General features: G+C 49.1%; 2 protein-coding genes across 7 annotated transcripts in view; both read right to left on the bottom strand.

The window, feature by feature from the left end:
- LOC121033499 (zinc finger protein 621) overlaps positions 1-8,355 on the bottom strand; it is a 56,535-nt gene extending 48,180 nt beyond the window's left edge. Inside the window, exons 1-3 of one of the 5 annotated variants that reach the window (XM_040479893.1) lie at positions 7,926-8,355; positions 7,501-7,591; positions 7,292-7,371 (exon numbers count right to left, since the gene is read on the bottom strand). In XM_040479893.1, the coding sequence (XP_040335827.1) occupies positions 7,292-7,339 (48 nt within the window). In that variant the 5' untranslated portion in view covers positions 7,340-7,371; positions 7,501-7,591; positions 7,926-8,355. Of the gene's footprint in view, positions 1-7,291; positions 7,380-7,500 lie in introns of all 5 variants that reach the window. The other 4 variants (XM_040479883.1, XM_040479882.1, XM_040479891.1 and 1 more) reach the window with 4 other exon arrangements.
- Positions 8,356-12,265: 3,910 nt separating this feature from the next.
- Positions 12,266-17,474, bottom strand: RPL14 (ribosomal protein L14). 2 transcript variants are annotated; one of them, XM_040479872.1, is made up of 7 exons: positions 17,453-17,474; positions 15,664-15,917; positions 15,047-15,148; positions 14,518-14,612; positions 13,174-13,273; positions 13,026-13,079; positions 12,266-12,596 (listed from the first exon to the last, which is right to left on the bottom strand). In XM_040479872.1, the coding sequence occupies exons 1-7, from the start codon at positions 17,457-17,459 to the stop codon at positions 12,318-12,320; spliced, it is 891 nt and encodes a 296-aa protein (XP_040335806.1). In that variant the 5' UTR covers positions 17,460-17,474; the 3' UTR covers positions 12,266-12,317. The 2 variants fall into 2 exon arrangements, with proteins under 2 accessions (XP_040335806.1, XP_040335805.1); XM_040479871.1 differs by lacking the exon at positions 17,453-17,474 and having other exon boundaries at positions 15,664-15,993.
- Between the last annotated feature and the right edge of the window lie 2,882 nt (positions 17,475-20,356).

The raw sequence follows: 20,356 nt of genomic DNA, 5'->3' as shown, positions 1-20,356 counted from the left end.
GGCGGGTAGCGCGGGGCGGCGGGGCCCGGGCCCCGGCGCCGCCGCCCCCCGGCGCGCGTGCAGCTTGCGGTGCTGGACGAAGCTGGCGCTCCACTTGAAGGCCTTGCCGCACGCGGCGCACTCGTAGGGCCTCTCGCCGCTGTGCAGCCGCCGGTGCTGGACCAGCGTGACCTTCTGGCTGAAGGCCTTGCCGCACTCCTGGCAGCCGTAGGGCCTCTCCCCGGTGTGCACCCGCCGGTGCACGGCAAAGCGCGAGCTGCAGCTGAAGGTCCTCCAGCACTCGGTGCACTTGAACAGCTTCTCGCCCGTGTGCAGCCGCCGGTGTTGGAGGAAGGCGGAGCTGCGGCCGAAGGCCTTCCCGCACTCCTCGCACGCGTACGGCTTCTCCCCGGTGTGGGTTCGCTGGTGCTGGCCGAGCACCGACGCGGAGCTGAAGCTCTTCCCGCACGCCTGGCACTCGTGGGGCTTCTCCCCGGTGTGGGTTCGCTCGTGCACGAGGCGGTCGTAGCTGCACCGGAAAGCCTTGCCGCAGGCCTCGCACTGGAAGGGCTTCTCCCCCGTGTGGACCCGCCGGTGGCGGCGGAGTTTGGAGTTGTAGCTGAAGGTCTTCCCGCACTCCTTGCATCCGAAGGGCCTGTCATCCGTGTGGACGCTCTGATGCCGCTGCAGGTCCGAAGGCAGGCCGAAACACCGGCCGCGCTCGCCGCATGCGTAAAGCGCCGGTCCCCGGCGCAGGCCCGGCTTCGTCAGGACACGGACACCGGCGCTTCCCTGCGGTGTGCTGGCTGGCTCCTCCCTTTCCCTGGTGGAGGGTCTGTACCCCTGCACCAGCCAGCCCGTGAAACCCCCTCCGTGTGAGCCCGTGTCCGCCCCCAGGTCACACAGCGGTGGCTCCTCCAAGCTGGCTTTAAGGTGAGGCTGCCGGGGACCGTCCGGGAGCAGCCCCTCCACCGCCAGTCTCTGGGCCGCCGATGCTCCAGAAACGTCCGGCCTTGGGGTTTGCTCCTCCTTCGCAGTCTTGTTTTTACCACCTGGCAGGAGAAAAAAAGGAAACCGAGGAGGCACTTACTAAGGCTACAAGGGGAAAGGGATTAGGCGGTAATGGTATTGTTGGGAGAGAGACAGGGCTACCTGAGGATGCCGGGAAGGGAGAGAAAAGTCCTGGGGGCGGAGAAGGCGAGCCAGGCCATTTGGACACGAAAAGCCTCGCACGCGGGCGGCAGAAGCTATCCACCCAGAGGAGTGAAGAATAAGAGGAGCGGGGTGGAGAAGGTGCTGGAAGGGAAAGCGGTGAAGAAAGAGGGAGCTGATGGGGAGAAGGAGATCTCTAAGGTGGAGACGAGAGCTGGGTGAGCAGCCCCAGGCCACCCAGCGCCCGGGGCTGGGAGTCGCAGCGTGCAACAGTGGACCCCAAGGCCCAGGCGTGGGATGGGGCCTGACCAAATGCTCCAAACCGTTCTGTGACCTTTAGAGAGGATTCTGTCCTAAGCCTGGCTGGAGAGAAAACAATGGGCCATACTGCCGATCATGAAGGGTCCACAGGAGGACCATGATTTCAAAACCCACACCGTGCACTCTGAGACACTTACCTCTGAAAGGAAAAGGGTGTAGATTTTATGTTAAAAAAAAAAAAAAGGAGTGATGCATGTATGACAGATTTTATACTATTTTGGTCTATTTAAGTCTAGTATAGTCCAGACTAAATTTTTTTTTTTTTACGTTTTTATTTTATTTTTGAGAGAGAGACAGCGTGCGAGCAGGGGAGGGGCAGAGAGAGGGGGAGACACAGAACCCGAAGAGGGCTCCAGGCTCCGAGCTGTCAGCACGAGGGCTCGAACTCACCCACTGTGAGATCAGGACCTGAGCTGAAGTCAGATGCTTAACCGACTGAGCCACCCAGGTGCCCCCAGACGAATTTGTTTTTAAAGGAGTCTTCTCTATTAGAATAACTAGGGTTTTTTTTTACAACTATGTAATTTTTCAAATCTTTTAAATTAAGTAATTAATTAATATATTTCAAGTGATCTCTACATGCAACATGGGGCTCAAACTCACAACCCTGAGATCAAGAGTCACATGCTCAGGGTGCCTGGATGGCTCAGTTGGTTAAGTTTCCGGTTCTTGAGTTTGGCTCAGGTCATGATCTCCAGCCCCACATCAGGCTCTGCACTGGCAGCTCAAAGCCTGCTTACGATTCTCCCCCTCTTTCTGTCGCTCCCCTGCTCACACTCTGTCTCTCTCAAAATAAATAAATAAACTTAAAAAAAAAAAAAAGAGAGTCACATGATCTACCAACTGAGCCAGGCACCCCCCACCCCAACTTCCAGGGTAATTTTTAAATGCTAAGCACAACTCAATGATGAGATGCAACCCAGAGTTTAAATGATATGGTTTGAGGGGCACCTGGGTGGCTAAGTCAGTTAAGCATCTTTTTTTTTTTTTAACCTTTATTTTTTGAGAGACAGAGAGAGAGCACAAGTGGAGGAGGGGCAGAGAGAGAGAGAGAGAGAGAATGGGACACAGAATCCAAAGCAGGCTCCAGGCTCTGAGCTGTCAGCACAGAGCCCGACGTGGGGCCTGAACTCACAAGCGGTGAGATCATCACCTGAGCGGAAGTCAGATGCCCAACCAACTAAGCCACCCAGGCGCCCCTCTGACTTTTTTTTTTAAGTTTATTTATTTATTTTGAGAGAAGGAGTGCAGGGAAGGGGCAGAGAGAGAGAGAGAGAGAGAGAGGACAGAGATGGAGAGACAATCCCAAGGAGGCTCTGCACCGCCAGCATAGAGCCCAATACGGGGTTCAATTCCATGACCATGAAGTCATGACCTGAGCCGAAATCAAGGGTCAGTTGGGGAACCAGGCGCCCCAAGCATCCGACTCTTGATTTTGGCTCAGGTCATGACTTCATGGTCATGGAATTGAGCCCCGTATTGGGCTCCATGCTGGCGGTGCAGAGCCTGCTTGGGATTCTCTCTGTCCCTCTCTCTCTGCCCCTCCCCTGCTTGTGCTCTCTCACTGGCTCTCTTCTCTCTCTCAAAATAAATAAATAAGCTTTAAAAAAAAAAAAAAGATACGGTTTGAGATTCTCAAGGGCAGTAGTCTTGAAGGTGTGGTCCCTGGACCACCATCACCTGGGAACCTGTCAGTAATGTGAATTCCTGGGCCCCCCACCCCCGGTCCTGCTGAATCAGAACCTCTAAAGCTGGTCTCCAGCAAGTCCACACTCTAACAAGCCCTGCATGAGATTCGGATGCTCACTGGAGTTTGAAACCACTGATCCAGAAGCTAAAAAGGCAGGGGGAGGCTGTTCCTGTAATTGTTTTATGCCGCACTGTACATAAGGAAGTCTCTAGACGCCCATGGCTACTTAAATTTAATTAAAACGGAGCCAAATTTAAAATTCAGTTCCTCATTCGCACTCACCACACTTCAAGTGCTGATGAGGATAAGGGCTACCAGATTGGGTAGAGCAGATGCAGAACATTTCTGTTCCACGGTGTTCTATCTGACTGTGCTGGGTTAAAGCAGTTGGCAGACTAGACAGACGACGTGTAGCTGTGGCAGAGGGAAACACTGAACTGCAGGCAGACCGCTGGGAGAGGTTTCTAATCAAGACGACGGCACGTGCTGAGTCAACCCAAAGGCACCGACGAAGGCCGCGGTGGGGCTGAGTCAGGAAGGGGCATTTGGTTTATAAGACTTGGAATAGCATATGGGATGGAGGGAGTATGCGAACAGGGCCAACTGAGTGAGAAAGGCTGAACACCCAATCTCTGGATGGTTCTCATGGTATCTTTCAAAAAGGGAAACCATTCATTCCCAATAAATATACAGGCTTTCTTTCGACAGCTAATCTGTAGGGTTTAGGAGTTCCTACTAATTCTATTCTCATGTACAGTTTCATACACACTCATACCTACAACGTTCTTACAGAAACAAGTTCTTACTGTATTGCCTTTCTATTCCTAAATTGACCCCTCCCCCCCAAAAGCCTATTTTCAACGCATATTTTTGAAACCCTGTGGCTTTACAAGGAAAAATAACAGCAAATGAAATGTTTGGTCGGGTCTTTTCGAGTTTGGGGCTGAAGGCTAGCAAGGGGCACTTTTCTGAATGAGAGTGACCGTTGCCACGCCCACAAGAGCTGGTATGACAGAAGCCAAACCTTCTTCCGGATGAATCATTAACGGACGGGAGGAGGCCAAGCAGAAGAGGACAGTGGCAGGCTCTCCTGCTTACCTGTGCGGACATCTCCTGGGGCCTCTCCCCCCATGGGTGTCCAGGGATCCAGGCCCCGCGGTGCCTCTCCTCGCTCCAGCTGGAGTATCAGCTCTGGTTTGGGGAATGGAAATGCTCCTGAAGGAGAAGGAAAAGGAACAGAAAGCTGAGGAGAGACCCTGCTGACCCTTCTCAGTCCACTTTCTGCTTTGTCAGGTGAAAAAGTCCCAGGACACCAAGGGAGGTCAGGGTTGAGACAATCTTGAGATCTAAGGGACGCTCAAATTGTTTTGTTCAGGGGTGGTGGTGGGGGTCTTACTCTGGCTCCATCGGAGAGGACAGAAAGCTCTGTCGTTACAGCGTGTACAGGGGGTCCTAGGAGACTCTCACACAGGGGAGACGGGGCCCAGGACTCCAGAGCACTGGAAGAGTGGAGCAATGAAAATGGGGCCACCAGGAACCTTCTCAGCTGTCTGCGCCCAGAGCAAAAACCCCTTTCAGGAGAGTCCCCACCAGGAAACAGGGAAGAGGCAAGTCCTGCTGAAAACCAAAGTGATCCCAGATCGCTTTCCATTAGCTACTCCTGAAACTAGGGATTAGGGAGCTCGGCTCACGGAAGCATCAGTCCTGGGGGTATGGGAGACCCCAGATCCACCAAGGAGGAAGCCAAGGGCCTTGAGGGCAGAGCTGGTTCAGACGGAAGGGAGGACTTACCCAAGGAAGTCATATTTGCATAATTCTCCAGCATCACCTCCCGGTACAAGGCCCTCTGCATGGGGTCCAGGCTAGTCCATTGATTCTGGGTGAAGTACACGGCCACGTCCTCAAAGGTCACTGGCTCCTGAAACAACAGGCCCCCGCTCAAGCCCTGTGTGAGGGTCCAGGAGGGGCCTGAGCTCCGGGGTAGCCCTGATTCTACTGGAGTCCATGGCTCTGAGCCCCATGTACTTGTTCATGCACAGTACCTGCTTGCACTGGCAAGGAGCTCTGCAACGGCACCCCAGCCAGGGAGAGCCCTCAGCACATTTTCAATGTGCAACGGCTGGGGCCCCAATCCAAGCACAGCCTCCAGCACCTGACGCTGCCTGCCTGGTGGTCACATCAACCCCACGTCTGGTTCCATGAGCTGGGTCAATCTTCCCGGCATGTTTTCTAAAATGACCATAGCAGGCCATCTGTCTTTTACCCTGACTCCATCCATCCTGGAGCCCCTATTAGGGCCCTCCACTCAGGTTCTCTCTGGTCTTTCCCAGTCATGTCTTTGTGTGGACAGAGGAACAATTCCAAGGGCACAGAGTTCCGTTCACTCTGGTGGTTCTCCCTCCTTCTGCCATCTTGCCTTACTGTCTCTTGAAGGCGATGTGCAGTGTTATCTCCTCCTCTCCTAACATACCTGACTCCAGAGACAGGGCGCCAGTCTCCATCCCTGAGCAGGGACCTGCTTCCAGATCACCCAAGCCTCTGTCCGACCTGGCAACACTGTCCTCTGCACCAGGTGCGTCTCGCTGTGTCCCCTGGGGCCATTTCCACCTTCTCCGGAGAGAGGGAAACCTTCACAGGTTGTGCAGGCCTTTGTGCCTTATCCTCGGTCAACTACTTTTACATCAATTCACTCAATCGTCAGAACGCATGTATGAAGGAAGAGTTATTCTCTATCGCAGATGATGGGAATCAGTGATATTAAGCACTTGGAAATAGACAAAAGGGGGCCCTCTTTCTTTGAGCACTTAATACAAGGTTGAATAAGGAGGCAAACATTTCAAAATGAACTGACCACTTATACAAAAGAGTGGCACTATAATGTCTCTTCCTTGACTTACACTCTACTCTGCCCCAGTCTGTCACGTCAACAACCTCTCTGCGTGTAGCATCTGCTGGGTGGGAGACAGAGCTCATAAGTACCACAGGATTGCAGCCATCGTGGTGAAGATTGGTTCGGACCAGAATTGTTAATGGATGCTAAATCTAGGAGGAAATTTTGACGATGAACAGGATAGTTGCATGATCTTAAACATCGCCCCATAGATTTCTTATTAGTTGCAAGGGAAAGATAATTATCTATACGCTGAAGAAACCAGGTATCACCTTAACCAGAAAGTTTAAATGTGGCTAGTGTGACTGAGGAACTGAATTTCTCATTTTAATCAGTTGAATTTTATTTTATTTTATTTTTTTAACGTTTATTTATTTTTGAGACAGAGAGAGACAGAGCATGAACAGGGGAGGGCCAGAGAGAGAGGGAGACACAGAATCTGAAGCAGGCTCCAGGCTCCGAGCCATCAGCCCAGAGCCCGACGTGGGGCTCGAACTCACGGACCGCGAGATCGTGACCTGAGTTGAAGTCGGATGCTTAACCGACTGAGCCACCCAGGCGCCCCGAATTTTATTTTTATCTATTTACTTATTTTAAATATTTATTCATTTTCAGAGAGAGAGTGCACGTGAGCAGGGAAGGGGCAGAGAGAGAGAGGAAGAGAGAGAATCCCAAGCAGGCTCCGCACTGTCAGCACAGAGCCCAACTCCGGGCTCGATTCCATGAAACGTGAGATCATGACCTGAGCTGAAATCAAGAGTTGGATGCTTAACCAACTGAGCCGCCCAGGCACCCCTCATTTAAAAAGTGTTTTTAATTGTTTTTATTCTTTTTTCATTTTGTTTTTGGAGAGACACTGAGACAGAGCGCGAGCAGGGGAGGAGCAAAGAGAGAGGGAGACAGAACCCAAAGCAGGCTCCAGGCTCTGAGCTGTCAGCACAGAGCCTGACGTGGGGTTGAACTCCCGAACCGTTGAGATCATGACCTGAGCTGAAGTCCAGTGCTCAACCGATTGAGCCACCCAGGAGGCCCTCTAGGAGAATTTCTTGTCTGGTGCCTCCCTCTTTCCCAACCAACTTGATCTTCCCAAGTTTACCTGCTCACCCTCATCACCTCCCCTACCACATCCTCTTCTGCCCTACTCAACTGACGGATGCAAAGCTAAGCATGGGACTAACCAGGTCAGGCTACTTACTGTTCCTGTAGTGACTGTTCTTATCTATTCTGGATGTGGAAAGCTGGAAGAAAGCTCAGCTCACCTGGGACCACACAGAGTCTGGAGCATGGCTGATGACCCCTGGCTTCATGCACTGCCCTCTCTGTTTGGAAAAGCAAGCACCTGCGGAGCTAAGAGAGAGAATCACAATGAGGCTGACCACGCCTTGTTCCCCACCTCTTCCCCCTCAGTCTCCTTGCCTCTCTCATTGGAAACGATATTTCCAGGACACTCTGGGTATTCTCAACGCACCTCCTCCAGTGGTTCGTGGGGTGCTGAATCTGCTTCCTGTGTAAATTCTACAAAGCTGCCTGGCGAGGCTGAAGATTCCTCGAAAGAATGTCTGAGAAGCGAGAGTCAAGAGCTGCCGTGGATTTGTGGCTTTCAAGAAAAATCCCTGGCCCACGATGAATGAATTACCAGTAAGTTTGTACCGAATGATTCTAGCGATGGTGGCAAAGATCCCAAATGCGCATTGAGAGAAAAGGTAGGATAACCGGGCCCTGGACCAACCACGGGCTGCACGGCAAAATCCAAGTGGTGATCTGGCCCCCGGGGAAAGGGGGCGCCGCTCAACGTCCCAGGGGGCGATGCTGACCGGAGACCCGACGCGAATCTGAACACTCCACCGCGGGAAGTGGGCGACCCCACGCGTCACCGCCCCCCACCCCGGGTACCGCGAGCCGGGGGACGTCAGGCCAGCTCTTCGGGGCAGGAGGGTTGGTGGCGCCTAGGCGGGCAAGGGCCCCTTGTGCGATGCCTGTGGGCCCTGACGCCCGAGCCTCGGGACAGGGGCTGGGGGCGGGCCACCGCAGGGCGCGGGGCCGCCGGAGACCCGGTCGCCCCCGGAGACCCGGTCGCCCCCGCCCACCGCCGCCGAGGCGGAAGCGCGGGCGGAGGCGTTCCCCAGCGCAGCGCCGCTCTAGGACGGCCGGAGGCTGGTCTTCTCCATGGTCCCGAGCCAGACCCGCCACCCGCGCGCCCGGGTGCCGGCTGTCCTCCCGCCCGGACTCCGCGGCTCCGCCCCCCAGCGGGCGACCGGCTCCTCGGGGACGCCGAGTCCGCACCGCACTCCGCGTGGGTCTGCGAGCGGGTTGTGACGCTTGCCGGCAGTAATTAACCTCCTACTGAATTCCTGGCCCCATTCTCCGCCCATCGGCTACCGGACTGCGCCCTGAGACCTCCAAGTCCCGGCTCTGACTGTCCCCGTTCTGATCCCGGCGCCACCACCTATATCCACTGTATGGCCTGTGCGAGGTACTGAAACTCTGTACCTCCGTTTCTCAACTGAGAATGGCAGTAGTTTTGAACTCACAAACTCAGCGCATTGAGTGTGTCAACTCATGCAACTTCTGGTTCTAACCGTAAGTCAGAGTAAGCGCTTGCACTGTTGTTGATGGCATTATTAGTATTCCTGCCTATTGTTGCCACTTTTCCTAGAACACACGCCCCTATCTCTCCAGTCCAGATAGAATAAGTCACAGCAACAGCGCTTCCTATCGGCCAGGAATCATGCATGCAGTTTTGAGCTGGAGTTCTGTGTATCAACCTGCCTACCGTTTCTTTCTACTTGGCTAATCCACAAGCACCTAAAATTCAAAATGTTCCAGACTGATCTTGTCATCCTTCCCTCACCCTCCTGTCCCACCTTCCAGGGGTGCCCTGTCCCTTTCGCCCCACAAACTGCACTGTAACCAAACTAAGATGAGTTCAGTCCTTGGTGAGTTACAGGTAGAGACTATACCAGGTGGGTTTGTCACACAAAGGAAACTTTATTTGCGGCAAAAAAGATTACGGGGAAGAACTTTTCACACATTGGATTGGCAAATTGTAAGATATCAGGAATTCAAGATTGTCAGGCAGAAATGCCCGCATTCACTCTTGATAGAAGTCAAAATTGACAGAGCAAGTCTGAATTGGTAGAACCTCCAGGAAGAGTGATTAAAAAACACTTGCATGGGGCGCCTGGGTGGCTCGGTCGGTTAAGCGTCCGACTTCGGCTTGGGTCATGATCTCACGGTCCGTGAGTTCGAGCCCCGCGTCGGGCTCTGTGCTGACAGCTCAGAGCCTGGAGCCTGTTTCAGATTCTGTGTCTCCCTTTCTCTCTGCTCCTCCCCTTTTCATGCTCTGTCTCTCTCTGTCTCAAAAATAAACGTTAAAAAATTTTTTTAAAAAATAAAAAACACTTGCATTCTTCAATTCCGCAAGCGCACTGACTGGTAATGTGCCCCAAATAAACAATGACATGTACAGAAGGACGTGCGTACAAGGGTAGTCACGGAAGTACTATTTATAACAGAAAAAAATTGGCACCATTCTTAAGGTCTATCAATAGAGATCAAATAAACCTCCACAATGAACTTCAATAGGTCACACGAACATTCACACCAGGAACTATTATGCAGAAGATAACTAGGTAGATTAATAGGGGCTGAGTAGATAAGATCTCCAGACGTATGAAGGGAAAAAACTTGCAGAATAAGCAGTGTAAGATCCGTGTTTGAAACAAGAAAACTATCATGTAGATTATAAATGCATGGAAAATGTCTGCAAGGACATACACAGTGGTTCCTTTGCAAGATACCATAGTTGTTAGTGGAGATAATCAAAGGGCCCTTTCATTTCAATTCTAATGTAAATGTATTAATGATGTAATGTATTCATGGTTTATTCTGGACACACACAACACACACAAAATTCAGCTAGCTGGCGGACCTACAGGTAACCTTAATAACTTGGGCACTAAAAGATACACAGAATTTCATCCAAGAGCTGAGAGGTAAAGAAACATGTGAATTAGAGAAAATAGAACTCAAGACAAATTCCTGTGGGTTGTCACAGTTGGGAGATGCTAACTGCCTAGAAACTGGAGGCTGTAGGGGGCAGAGGCTCTCTGAAAAGCAAACTATCCAACTGCCTTACTTTACCTAGAGGACCGGGTTACGTCTGTCTCATTTGATCCTTGCCACAGTGTTGTATAAAGCAGGTTATCAGGGTCTCTGTTTTTCAGATGAGGCTCATGGGAAGTACATGAATGGGCTAGGGCTGCAGGACAGGATTTAAGCTTGGATCGGACTCTGAAATCAATATTCTCTCCGAATGCTATCCTCCCTAATAAGGTAACTGGACAAGTGTGCAATTCTCTATCATCAGAGTGGACTATTATGTACCTGTGTATTTTAGTAACTTCCTGATCTCCCCTTCCATCCTGCTCTCCCTCTAGCTCTCTCCCTCTGGAGTCTGGACTAGGCTGCCAGATGGATTTTCCCAAGGATTACAACCTAGCTAAAAAATCTTTATTATTTGCACACCTCCCCCCCCCCCCCCCCGCCCCCGCTCCCCATTGTACTGCTACTCCTTTTCAAGTGCCTTATACCTCAGTCACTTCCCTGCAGGTTCCCTAGACTGAATCTCCAAGTTCTGCTGTTCCCTATTGGACTCTTCTAGGTGCAGCTCAAAACTGCCTCCACCCTGAAGCGTTCTCAACCTCTCAGCCTTAAACTCATCCTCTGAGCACCTCATGGATTGGAGGTGAAGGGCCATCCAAATCAAGGTCTATCTGACAGAAGCACTCTCCCCTCTCCTGCATGGACAATTTCAAACCTGCATTCTCTGCAAATCTACATTCCCTCATCCCTTTCTGCACATGTCACCTTGCTTTCAAACTGCAGAGAAATTCAGAGATCAGAGACACCCTTGATTTCCTGACAGCAAAACTACAAATTTAGCTCCTAAATCCACTTTTTCCTCTTCAAAGGATGTATAACTTCTTAATCCCTCCTCCTTTAGGCTCCTTAATCCCTCTGTCTTTTCTCAAAAACCGATTCCTTCCCAACTAGCTGCTTTTCCAGAAGAATCCAAACGTGTCCATCACTCCAACTACAAGATCAAAACCTCCAAACTCTATGTAACATTTCTTCACTCACTGCCCTCTCCCTCTCACGTTGACAATCCCAACGTTCTGTGGCTTCCACGTCCCCCTCCTGGTTTCCCACCTCTGATCATTCCTTCCCAATCTTTCTCTATTCGTCTCCTTCCCGAGGGCATCTTGAGTGATTGCTTACATACCCACGAACCCCAAATCTGTCCTTAAGAGCTGTGTCATAACTACCACCGCTCCTATGAACCAGTCACTGGGCTGTCCAATCACCATTTACTTCCCTACTCCATGAAGCACACCGCATAGGAGGAAACTGGGCTTGAGGATAAGCAACATGCCTGAACCACAAAGCACTTAAGTGACAGAGCCAGGATCTGAATGCAGGTTGTCAACATCCTGGTTTTATCTACCAGACTATCAGGTTAAGTCTGTGTAGTACCTATCCTGTGAATAACCTTGCTCCAGCTTTTTCTTCCACAGGCAATGAGCCAAAGTACAAACCAGAAAACCTTAGCACATTTGGTTCTTACTTTCCTTCCAGCCCAATCCATGAAGGCCTCCTACATGGCACTACAGCTACTTGGTTTGTACCAGTCAAGGTGAGGAATACTGCCACATCTGTACCACACCTTTGACCTTCCCAGTAAACGTTCCCTTAAGATTCAGTCCAACATGACCTAAATCTGAGGGATCACTCCATTGGAAAACACTCAATGGCCTGTTGCACTCCTCATGGATCAAACGCTAACCTGCCATTTTGTTCTGGGGTCTTTAGCCAGTCCACCACATTCTTGACTTTCCTGCCACCCTTCTCCTTATACCAGCTTTCTTTCAGGTTCCAGCTGAAGATCCCCACTTACCTAGATAACTCCCCACCCCTCAGGAAAGGACAGGTAACCCTAAACTGCCTGTATTTCCCTTATCTACTCTGCACCATTTGCCTATTAATATCACCAAACAAAGAAGAGTTTTGTCCTCATTAATCCCAGCAAGGCTCCAAAGCCAGGTTTTGGTTAGAAAATGATAGGGAACCAGAGAACCATCATCCCTTAAATGGTAACATTAACAATCCTATCAATCTGCGCCATAATCCTGACCCTGGCAACAGACTTTATGTCATAGATCAAGTACACTTGCCAGCGTGTCAAAAAGAACCTTTATTACGGATTTGTAATAGCCTCTTCTGCTTTTATGCTTTCTTGCCCGATGCCTTCGGAGCAGGTGCTTTCTGGGCTGGAGCTTTCTGACCCTTCTGGGCCTTTGGAGGTGCTGCCTTCTGGCCTGCAGCTTTTGGGGCAGGAACCTTCTGGGCTGGAGCCTTCTTGCCTGCAGCGGCCATCTTTTTTGCTGGAACTTTTGCAGCAGCTGCTGCAGCAGCACCCTTAGCAGCAGGTGCTTTTTTGGGAGAAGCTTTCAGGAGAGCTGCTTTCTGTAGCTTCCTAACTTCAAGCTTGATTATTCTGTTCCTCTGAAAAATTTCAACATAAATTATTTACCACATATGCACACAAAAACCTATTTTTTCCATCCTGTATGTATAGAATGTATACGCACAGAAAATAAGCCTTATGTCTAAGACCCCTATGAATTCAACTTTGGTCTACCAAGCTTGGGCAATCTGAATTACCGACTTTAGGGTTTGAATATAAAAATCTTGGGCGCCTGGGTGGCCCAGTCGGTTAAGTATCCGACTTCGGCTCAGGTCATGATCTCCCGATTTGGGAGTCTGAGCTCCACACTGGGCTCTGTGCTGACAGCTCAGAGCCTGGAGTCTGCTTCGGATTGTGTCTCCCCCTCTCTCTGCCCCTCCCACGCTCATGCTCTGTCTCTCAATAATAATAAATAAATGTTAAAAAAATTTAGAATACAAAAATCTTGTAACAATTTTAAAACTTACCATTTTCTTTGCCTTCATGACTTTGTAACGATCAAAATCTGTCATCTTGGCTTTCTGTGAAAAAGGAAGTAAATATATGATCGCTCACACCACCTACCACTCCTCCATAAAAGAAAAGGTCACAATTCAAGTCACCCTAAGTCATTACCCTTTCTCTGGCTTCAATCTTCTTGGCCCATCTTGTGGCTGCCCATTTCGTATTGATATCTGCCTTCTGCCAGGCTTGTCGGACATATTTCTGGCGAGCACTAGAAAGAGCCAAGACCAGATTAAGGAATCAACTTTGAAGCCACACAGACCCAAAGACAGCTCTGAGCCTTCTGAATGCACAATTTATACCCTGTTAAGTTAAACAGCTTAAGCAAAACAAGCCAAAAGCACCCTTCCCACTCATTCATCACACTTCCGGCTGTAGTTGTCTCCAAAGACCACATACCACTTGGCACACTAGGTCTTTTACTCACTTGAATGTTGTTCACTAAACCAGGATGGTCCTATTTATTTTTAAAGTAAGCTCTAGTCCAACATGGGGCGTGGGTTCACAACTCCCAAATCAAGAGGTCCCATGCTCTACTGAGCCAGCCAGGCACCCCTCAAACATACAATTTTTATAATAATAGTAATAAAAAAAGCAAACCAATCTTTCTGGATATAAAATTACCTCTGACCTTGTCTATACCATCACTCTGGTGCAGTGGATGTATAGAAAGCAATTTCCTTTTCATAAAGAATGAGATAAAGCTAATCCTTAGGCCTAATGTTTATCTTGTACAATAATGCTTAAAGATAGACAGCCAAACAACAAAAAAATCTAATAATTTTGAAGTTTTGTTCAAATACTTGAAGTATCAAAACCCTGCATGCGTAATAAACCAGCAGTACACGTGACAGCACACGTTCCATGCCATCAACCGTCACTGCAGTCGAAATAACTTTAGAGTAACACATCACAGTGTTTTAACTTCCATAATCTATACCATGTCAAGAAAAAAAAAATCACTATTGATATCTTCTATTTCCTGTAAGTAGCTGGAAACAGAATCGCTTTAGTGGCTGTCAAAAAGAAATGATGTAGGTTAAATACTTAATAATTGACACACACTAAAAGCTGAACTAATGACAGCTAGTACTGGAAGAGACAAAAATTGGTTTTTGCTCTTTAAGCTAAAGGTGACTACAATGTGTCTGGGAGACCAGAATTCCCCAGGGTGGTATTTGTTGTGTAAATCCTGAAAGGAAGCAAGAAAAAAGATGGCAAACCTGGATAATGACAAAGCCAGAGAACTAGCAGGGTGGAAAAAAAATAAAAAAGGAAACAAAGGCCATTCATGTCTATACTGAAAACCCCTCTTCTGAATTGTTCTTTCTCTTCAACACTGTATGCTACATTCTCAAGAAAACAAAATGGCAAAATGTTTTCTGAATTAGATGAAGCAAACTTTTACTAGTATAAACAAAGTTGGGAGAGTGGTGTTGACTGGCATATAGTTACCTGTGAGGAAACTTGAGGATGAAGTCAGTGAGCTGCATGCATTTGAAAGGCATCGCCTGCCTCCTTACCTGAGTGCAAGGTCCATCAACCAAAGCCTAGAACACATAAGATCAAAAATCTCAGTGCAAAACATAATAGTACCCCAAACAAGGATTCGCAAACTTTGGTCACTTAGTTCATGGTTCTCAAATACCAAAAGCATACAAGGGCTTTCCGTGTGCCTGGCTTTGTTCTACACTCACTTTACGCATAGGAACTCCTCTAAACCTCACCAACTGTTTCAGCCCACAGTCAGTCAAAAGGTCTGGCCAGTTTAAGTGGCAGAGTAATACTCAAACCCAAGAACATCTGGCCAATTCAAGCCTGTGCATGAAACCCCCACTTGGCACTGCGTGTTTCTCAATGGTAAATTAAAGCTACAAGCTGTTCCATTCCTATCTCAAGAGGGCCATTGGGAAAATTACCATTGCCATCATACTGCAGATCAGTCACTGGCATGTGAAGTTGTGCTACTTTTCCTTACACTTACCCTGTTTTGATCAATAACATCTACAATCGCTACCAGCTTCCCGGCATGAGGCCCAAAGGAGACGTAGGCCACCCGGCCAACCTCCACGAAACGCCTGAACACCTAAAATCGAGGGAGAGGGAGATGGAAAGACTTACTGAAATTGAAAATACTCGTCAGTTTATAAGGCTTTGCAATCCAAAAGCAATAGAAGTACAGCAAAAAAGAACGTTTGGGGAACACGCCCAAGTGCCATAAGACGACCTGATGAATGGACAAAACACGCAGAGGCGGCGGCGCCAAAGTCCGGTTCCCGCGGGATGGAGCTCCAAGCACATGGGGTCTGCACAGCCCTAGGCCGGCTGGGCCCCGGCAGACCCCGGGCCGCTCCAGCTTTCCAGCTCTGGCGGCTACCGCGCGCACGCGAGGCCCAGGCGTGCCGGGCCTGCAAGGCCTTCCACGCGCTCTTCGACCGGGCGCCTCGGAAGCTCCGAAACTCCGTGGCCCACCCGCCTCGGGACCCTCACCCCAGGCTACCTAAGTCCCGCTGGACATCGTCCCACGCCTTCCTTCCCCCTCCGAGGCGGAGGTGGAGCGGCATGGCCGCCACACCCGGAGGCCGCAGCAGCAATACTCACCATGTTGGCGGCGTTCAGCGAGAAGGAAGAAGGGCCGCCCGACCGGGCGGATGTGTAGAAGGCCGCCCCGCCCCTGCGATTAACGAGCCGCCGACGCGAGCACTGATTGGTTAGGGTAGTACGCGCATACGCGCACGCATGCTCACTGGGAAAACATGGCGGAGCTGGTTTGAGCCTTGTTGCGTTTTGGCTGACCGGAGCAGTGGTGTATGGTGTGCCAGCCTGGTTAGTGGCAGGACGGTCATCTAGTAGGACTTGAGAATGAAGAAGAGCACAGAAGCTGTAACTTTCAATAGAATTGTGTCCGCATTCCATTTGACTTCTTTTAACATTCTTCCATTTTTCTGCCGTTTCTCCTAACTACCCCGGATTTTTGTCTAAATGTTGTTACTCATGGCTTAGTACTAGTTTTGTTTTGTTTTGTTTTTCCTCTAAGTGATCCCAGCAATTCTGTTACCTTTTATTTGTTTGTTTTTTTTTTAAGTAGGCTCCATGGTGGAGCTTAGATTCACAATCCTGAGATCAAGAGGCACATGCTTTACTGACTGAGCCAGCCAGGCGTCCCTTAACCTTTTATTTTAAAGTAATTCAGGCTTAACAGGAAAGTTGCAAAACAGTACAAATAATTCCCCAAACAGCTTCACTTACGTTCCCCAAATGTTAACATTATATGTTTGCTTTACTGTTCTGTCATTTACTTCTAAACCCATTTGAGAGGATGTTAGACATGATGTACCTATTAGACATGATGTACTATTTCCTAAAAAACGAAGACATTATCTTACATAATCAGTGCAATAATCAAACTTAGGAAAATAATATTAAGTCTATCGTTTATTCTGCAGTCCTTATTAAAGTGTTACCAGTCGTCCCACTTATGTCCTTTAAAGCAAATAAATTTTTTTTTCCTGGTTCATGATCTAACGGAGGATCACAAGTTGGAAGCTGTCACGTTTAGTGTTTTAAAATCTGTAATAGTTCTAAGCCTGTCTTTCATAATACATTTTAATTTACAGGCCAGGCGCGCCTGGGTGACTCAGTCAGTCGAACTTCAGCTCTGATTTCGGCTCAGGTCATGATCTCATGTTGGTGGGATCAAACCCAGCTTCAGGCTGTGCACTTCCACCGCAGAGCCTGCTTGGGATTCTCTCCTCTCTCTGCCCCTCCCCACCCTCTCTCGAGCACTCGCAGCAGCCCCCCACCCCAAATAAATAAATCAACATTTTAAAAAACGGTCTTCAGGGGCACCTGGGTGGCTCAGTCAGTTAAGCATCCAACTCTTGGTTTTGGTCCAGGTCATGATCTCACAGTTCTCGAGTTGGAGCCCCACATCAGGCTCTGTGCTGACAGTATGGAGTCTGCTTGGAATTTTCTGTCTCCTCTCTCTGCTCCTCCCCAACTCTCATATGCTCTCACTCTCCCAAAATAAATACATAAACTTTATTATTTTATTTTTATTTACATTTAAGTTAGTTAACATACAGTGTAGTCTTGGCTTCAAGAGTAGAACCCAGTGATTCATCTCTTACGTGACACCCAGTGCTCATCCTTCCTTAAAGTGCCCTTCTTAATGCCCATCATCCATTTAACCCATCCTCCCCCAACCCCCTCAAAATAAATAAATTAAAAAAAAATCTTTAAAATACAGGCTAGTTGTTTTGGAGAAGGTCTCTCAATATGGACTTGTCAGATTCCGATTATGCATTTTTGGCAGAAATGCTGTGCCACTTGATGCAAAATGTCAGAATACATGCATAAGATATCTCTTTGTCTAAATATGCAGTGTTACCTTTCATTGCTGGATTAAGGTGATCGTTGTACTGGCAATTCCCAAATATCTTTCAGTCCTTTCCTCTAAACTCTATGCCAGTATCTTCCAGGACTGCTCTACCCACCTCCTAAGTGACTTGCTTTCTCCATTGCCTCCCTTAATCTATTCTCTGCTCATCAGTCAGAGGGATCCTTAAAAAAAAAAAAAAAAAAATTAAGATTATATCACTTCGTTGTTAAAACACTTCAGTGGCTTGGCTTTCTATAGTATTTAAAATAAAACCTAAACTCCTTACTCTAGCCTACAAGGTCCCGCATCATATGCGCCTAATTTCAAACACACCTGTGCCAACCCTCCTTTCCCATCTTCATTGTGTTTCAGCTGCGCTGGTCTTAACAGGCCAAGTTCTCTCCTGGTCTATGAGTTTTGCACATAGTGACTCCCTGCCAGGGATGCTCTTCCCTCTGTTCCCACTCATTGCATGGCAGTGCCAGCTCATCTCTTGTATTTCTTTCTAGATAGTTCTTCTGAGAGACTAAACCTATCACATAAAAAGACAGGTTAGCGCCCTTCCTCTTTTTCTAGCTCAATTTTATGTTTTCCTCAGAACCATTATCACAATTGCAATTGTTGACTTATTTTTCTGTCCATGTAGGTTGTAGTTTTGCAGCAGGTGCGATAAGTTCCATGAGAACAGGACTTTGGCCATTTTTTTCTTTGTACAGTAGGCTCAGTAAATGGGTAGTGAATGAATTAGTCTTTAGGCCTTGGTAATTTGCTTTATAATTTACAAAGCAAAAGGCATGAGTAAGAAAGTTCATAGCACATTTTTTGTTAGTAGCCCCAAACTGGAAACTATTGAAAGGTCATAAATAAGAGAATGGATCAAAGTTGCTAGCAATGGGCAGCAACTACAAGAACAATATGGATGAATTTACATATGACACCAAGTGAAATAAGATGGATACAAAGAGCGTATGGTATATGATTTAATTTATATAAAATTCAAAATAGTAAACAGGCAATCTATTGTCGTCGGAAGTAATGATCATGTTTACCCTTGGTGCGGGCAGTAGTGACTGGGGGTGGGGTGGGGAAGAGAGGCTTCTGAGCTGTGGGTGATGTTTCTTCATCTGGGTGTTGGTTACACCAGTGTGTTCAGCTTGTGAAAACTCAAATCTTATGACTTGTGAGTTTATTTTCCCCAAATGTATGTTCTGATTTGTGGGCCTAGCGAGGGGTAAGAACCTGCATTTAAAAACAAGCTCCCCAACTGGTGCACTGAAACACGCCTGGAGAAACACTTTAGTTTTCTCTACAATTACTGAATTATTTTCCTAATTTCATTATCTGATTATGTCACTCCTGTTTAAAGTGCTTCCAATGTTTCTTTTTATCCCCTATTCTGCAGGATGAAGTCCAAACTCCCTAGCCTGGCATTCACGGCCTCCCACAATCTCACCCCAACCCCTTCCTAGCTTCTTCCCTCTGGCAATTCTGCGTCCGTCACCCCAATCCCGTTGTAGCTACAAGTCTGGCGGCCATTCATGCAGCTGTGCCCCCTCTTCCTGGAATAGGATCCCCACTCTCCCTTAAGAACGACAGCATGTCCTTAAAGAAGCATCTCAATGAGTAGGGAAAGGGTTAACAGTAGGCAGGGATACAAAGGTACCCTCCAGAGGTTGATTGCAGCGGCTGTCCTACTCCTTGAGTCCACCGTGCCCCCAGCCCCTGGCTGCAGATGCGAGTGGGAGGCTATAACTGCGGACGGGTTTTGGGGGGGGGGGGGGGGGGGAAGATAAACGATTCCAGACCTGCCCATGCTAGGTGCCATGAATAGAGTTTCACAGGCTTTTATCCAGTTCCTGATAAGGTCCCAATAAAAAGTCAGAGACAAAAGTCCTTGGCGGCAACCCAGCTGGGACCCCTCTACCTCTCAAGAGCTTGGTACTTTCGTTCAATAAATTCTATCGCTTTGCACAACTCTCTGCTGTCCGGGAGATTCTTTCTTCTACTCTGTGAGACAAGGACCAGGGTCTCTCTCACCCACCTGTAACGTCAAGATCCCTTCCCAAGCAACCCCAAGGCGGTTTTCAGATTTCTTCGAAGCTCCATTAGAATGCATAGGCAACTCTCCAAGCAAACTTTGTGTACCTCGCCGGGTCACAAACGTCCTAGGAGGAGGAAGGAGATCTTTAACAGCCGAGACTGCAGAAACCAAATTACCAAATCAAACACACGGGCGGGGTGGCTGGCCACGCCCCTTCCGGGACACCTAACAAGTTCGTCCAATCACCGGGAGGAAGGGCAACTCCTGGACCACGCCAGGGATGCGCTCAGTAGTTCCTTTGGCTCCTCCCTGCGGGGCCACGCCCCCGCCGTACGCCGTCCGGCCCGTCCAATCACCGAGAGGAAGGGCGCACCGCAGCCCCCACCGGTAACCCACGTGGCAGTCCGCGGGCACACTTAGCTGGTGTTTCGCGTGGGATGTGTGGGAAGCTATGTCCGCTTCAAGCTGCGCCTTGCGCTTGCTTGTGGGAAGAGGTCAATGTGAGGGGCAGGGCAGGCGCCCTTCGGGTGCCTGTCAGGGGAGCACCGAGCATGGGAGTAGCGCTTGGTCCCAGCTTAGGCTGGGAGACGCGGGGGACGGCAGCAGCACGCCGACTTCCCCTTAGAGTCCCTGCGGGTGTCGGCACGGCCAGCTGTCCACCTGTAACCAGCTGCTCCCCAGAGTGCCTGTCAGCTTCAGCTGAGTAGGTGTGTCTCGTTTGTTTCTTTCAGTCACGGGGGATGGAAGCGTCAGTTTAGCCAAGTTTGTCGATGTCCCCAAAGAGAAATCTAAGCCTGTTCAAGATGTGAACCAAAAGCTACCCAGAACCGGGTAACCTTTCCGAGATGTGAACCGATCCCAGTTACGACCAA

The sequence above is a fragment of the Herpailurus yagouaroundi genome, unplaced genomic scaffold, assembly GCF_014898765.1.
Source record: "Herpailurus yagouaroundi ecotype Mexico unplaced genomic scaffold, PumYag 159, whole genome shotgun sequence".
NCBI lineage: Eukaryota > Metazoa > Chordata > Mammalia > Carnivora > Felidae > Herpailurus > Herpailurus yagouaroundi.
The sequence above is the reverse complement of the archived record's forward strand: the minus strand, read 5'-3'. Positions and strand labels throughout refer to the sequence as shown.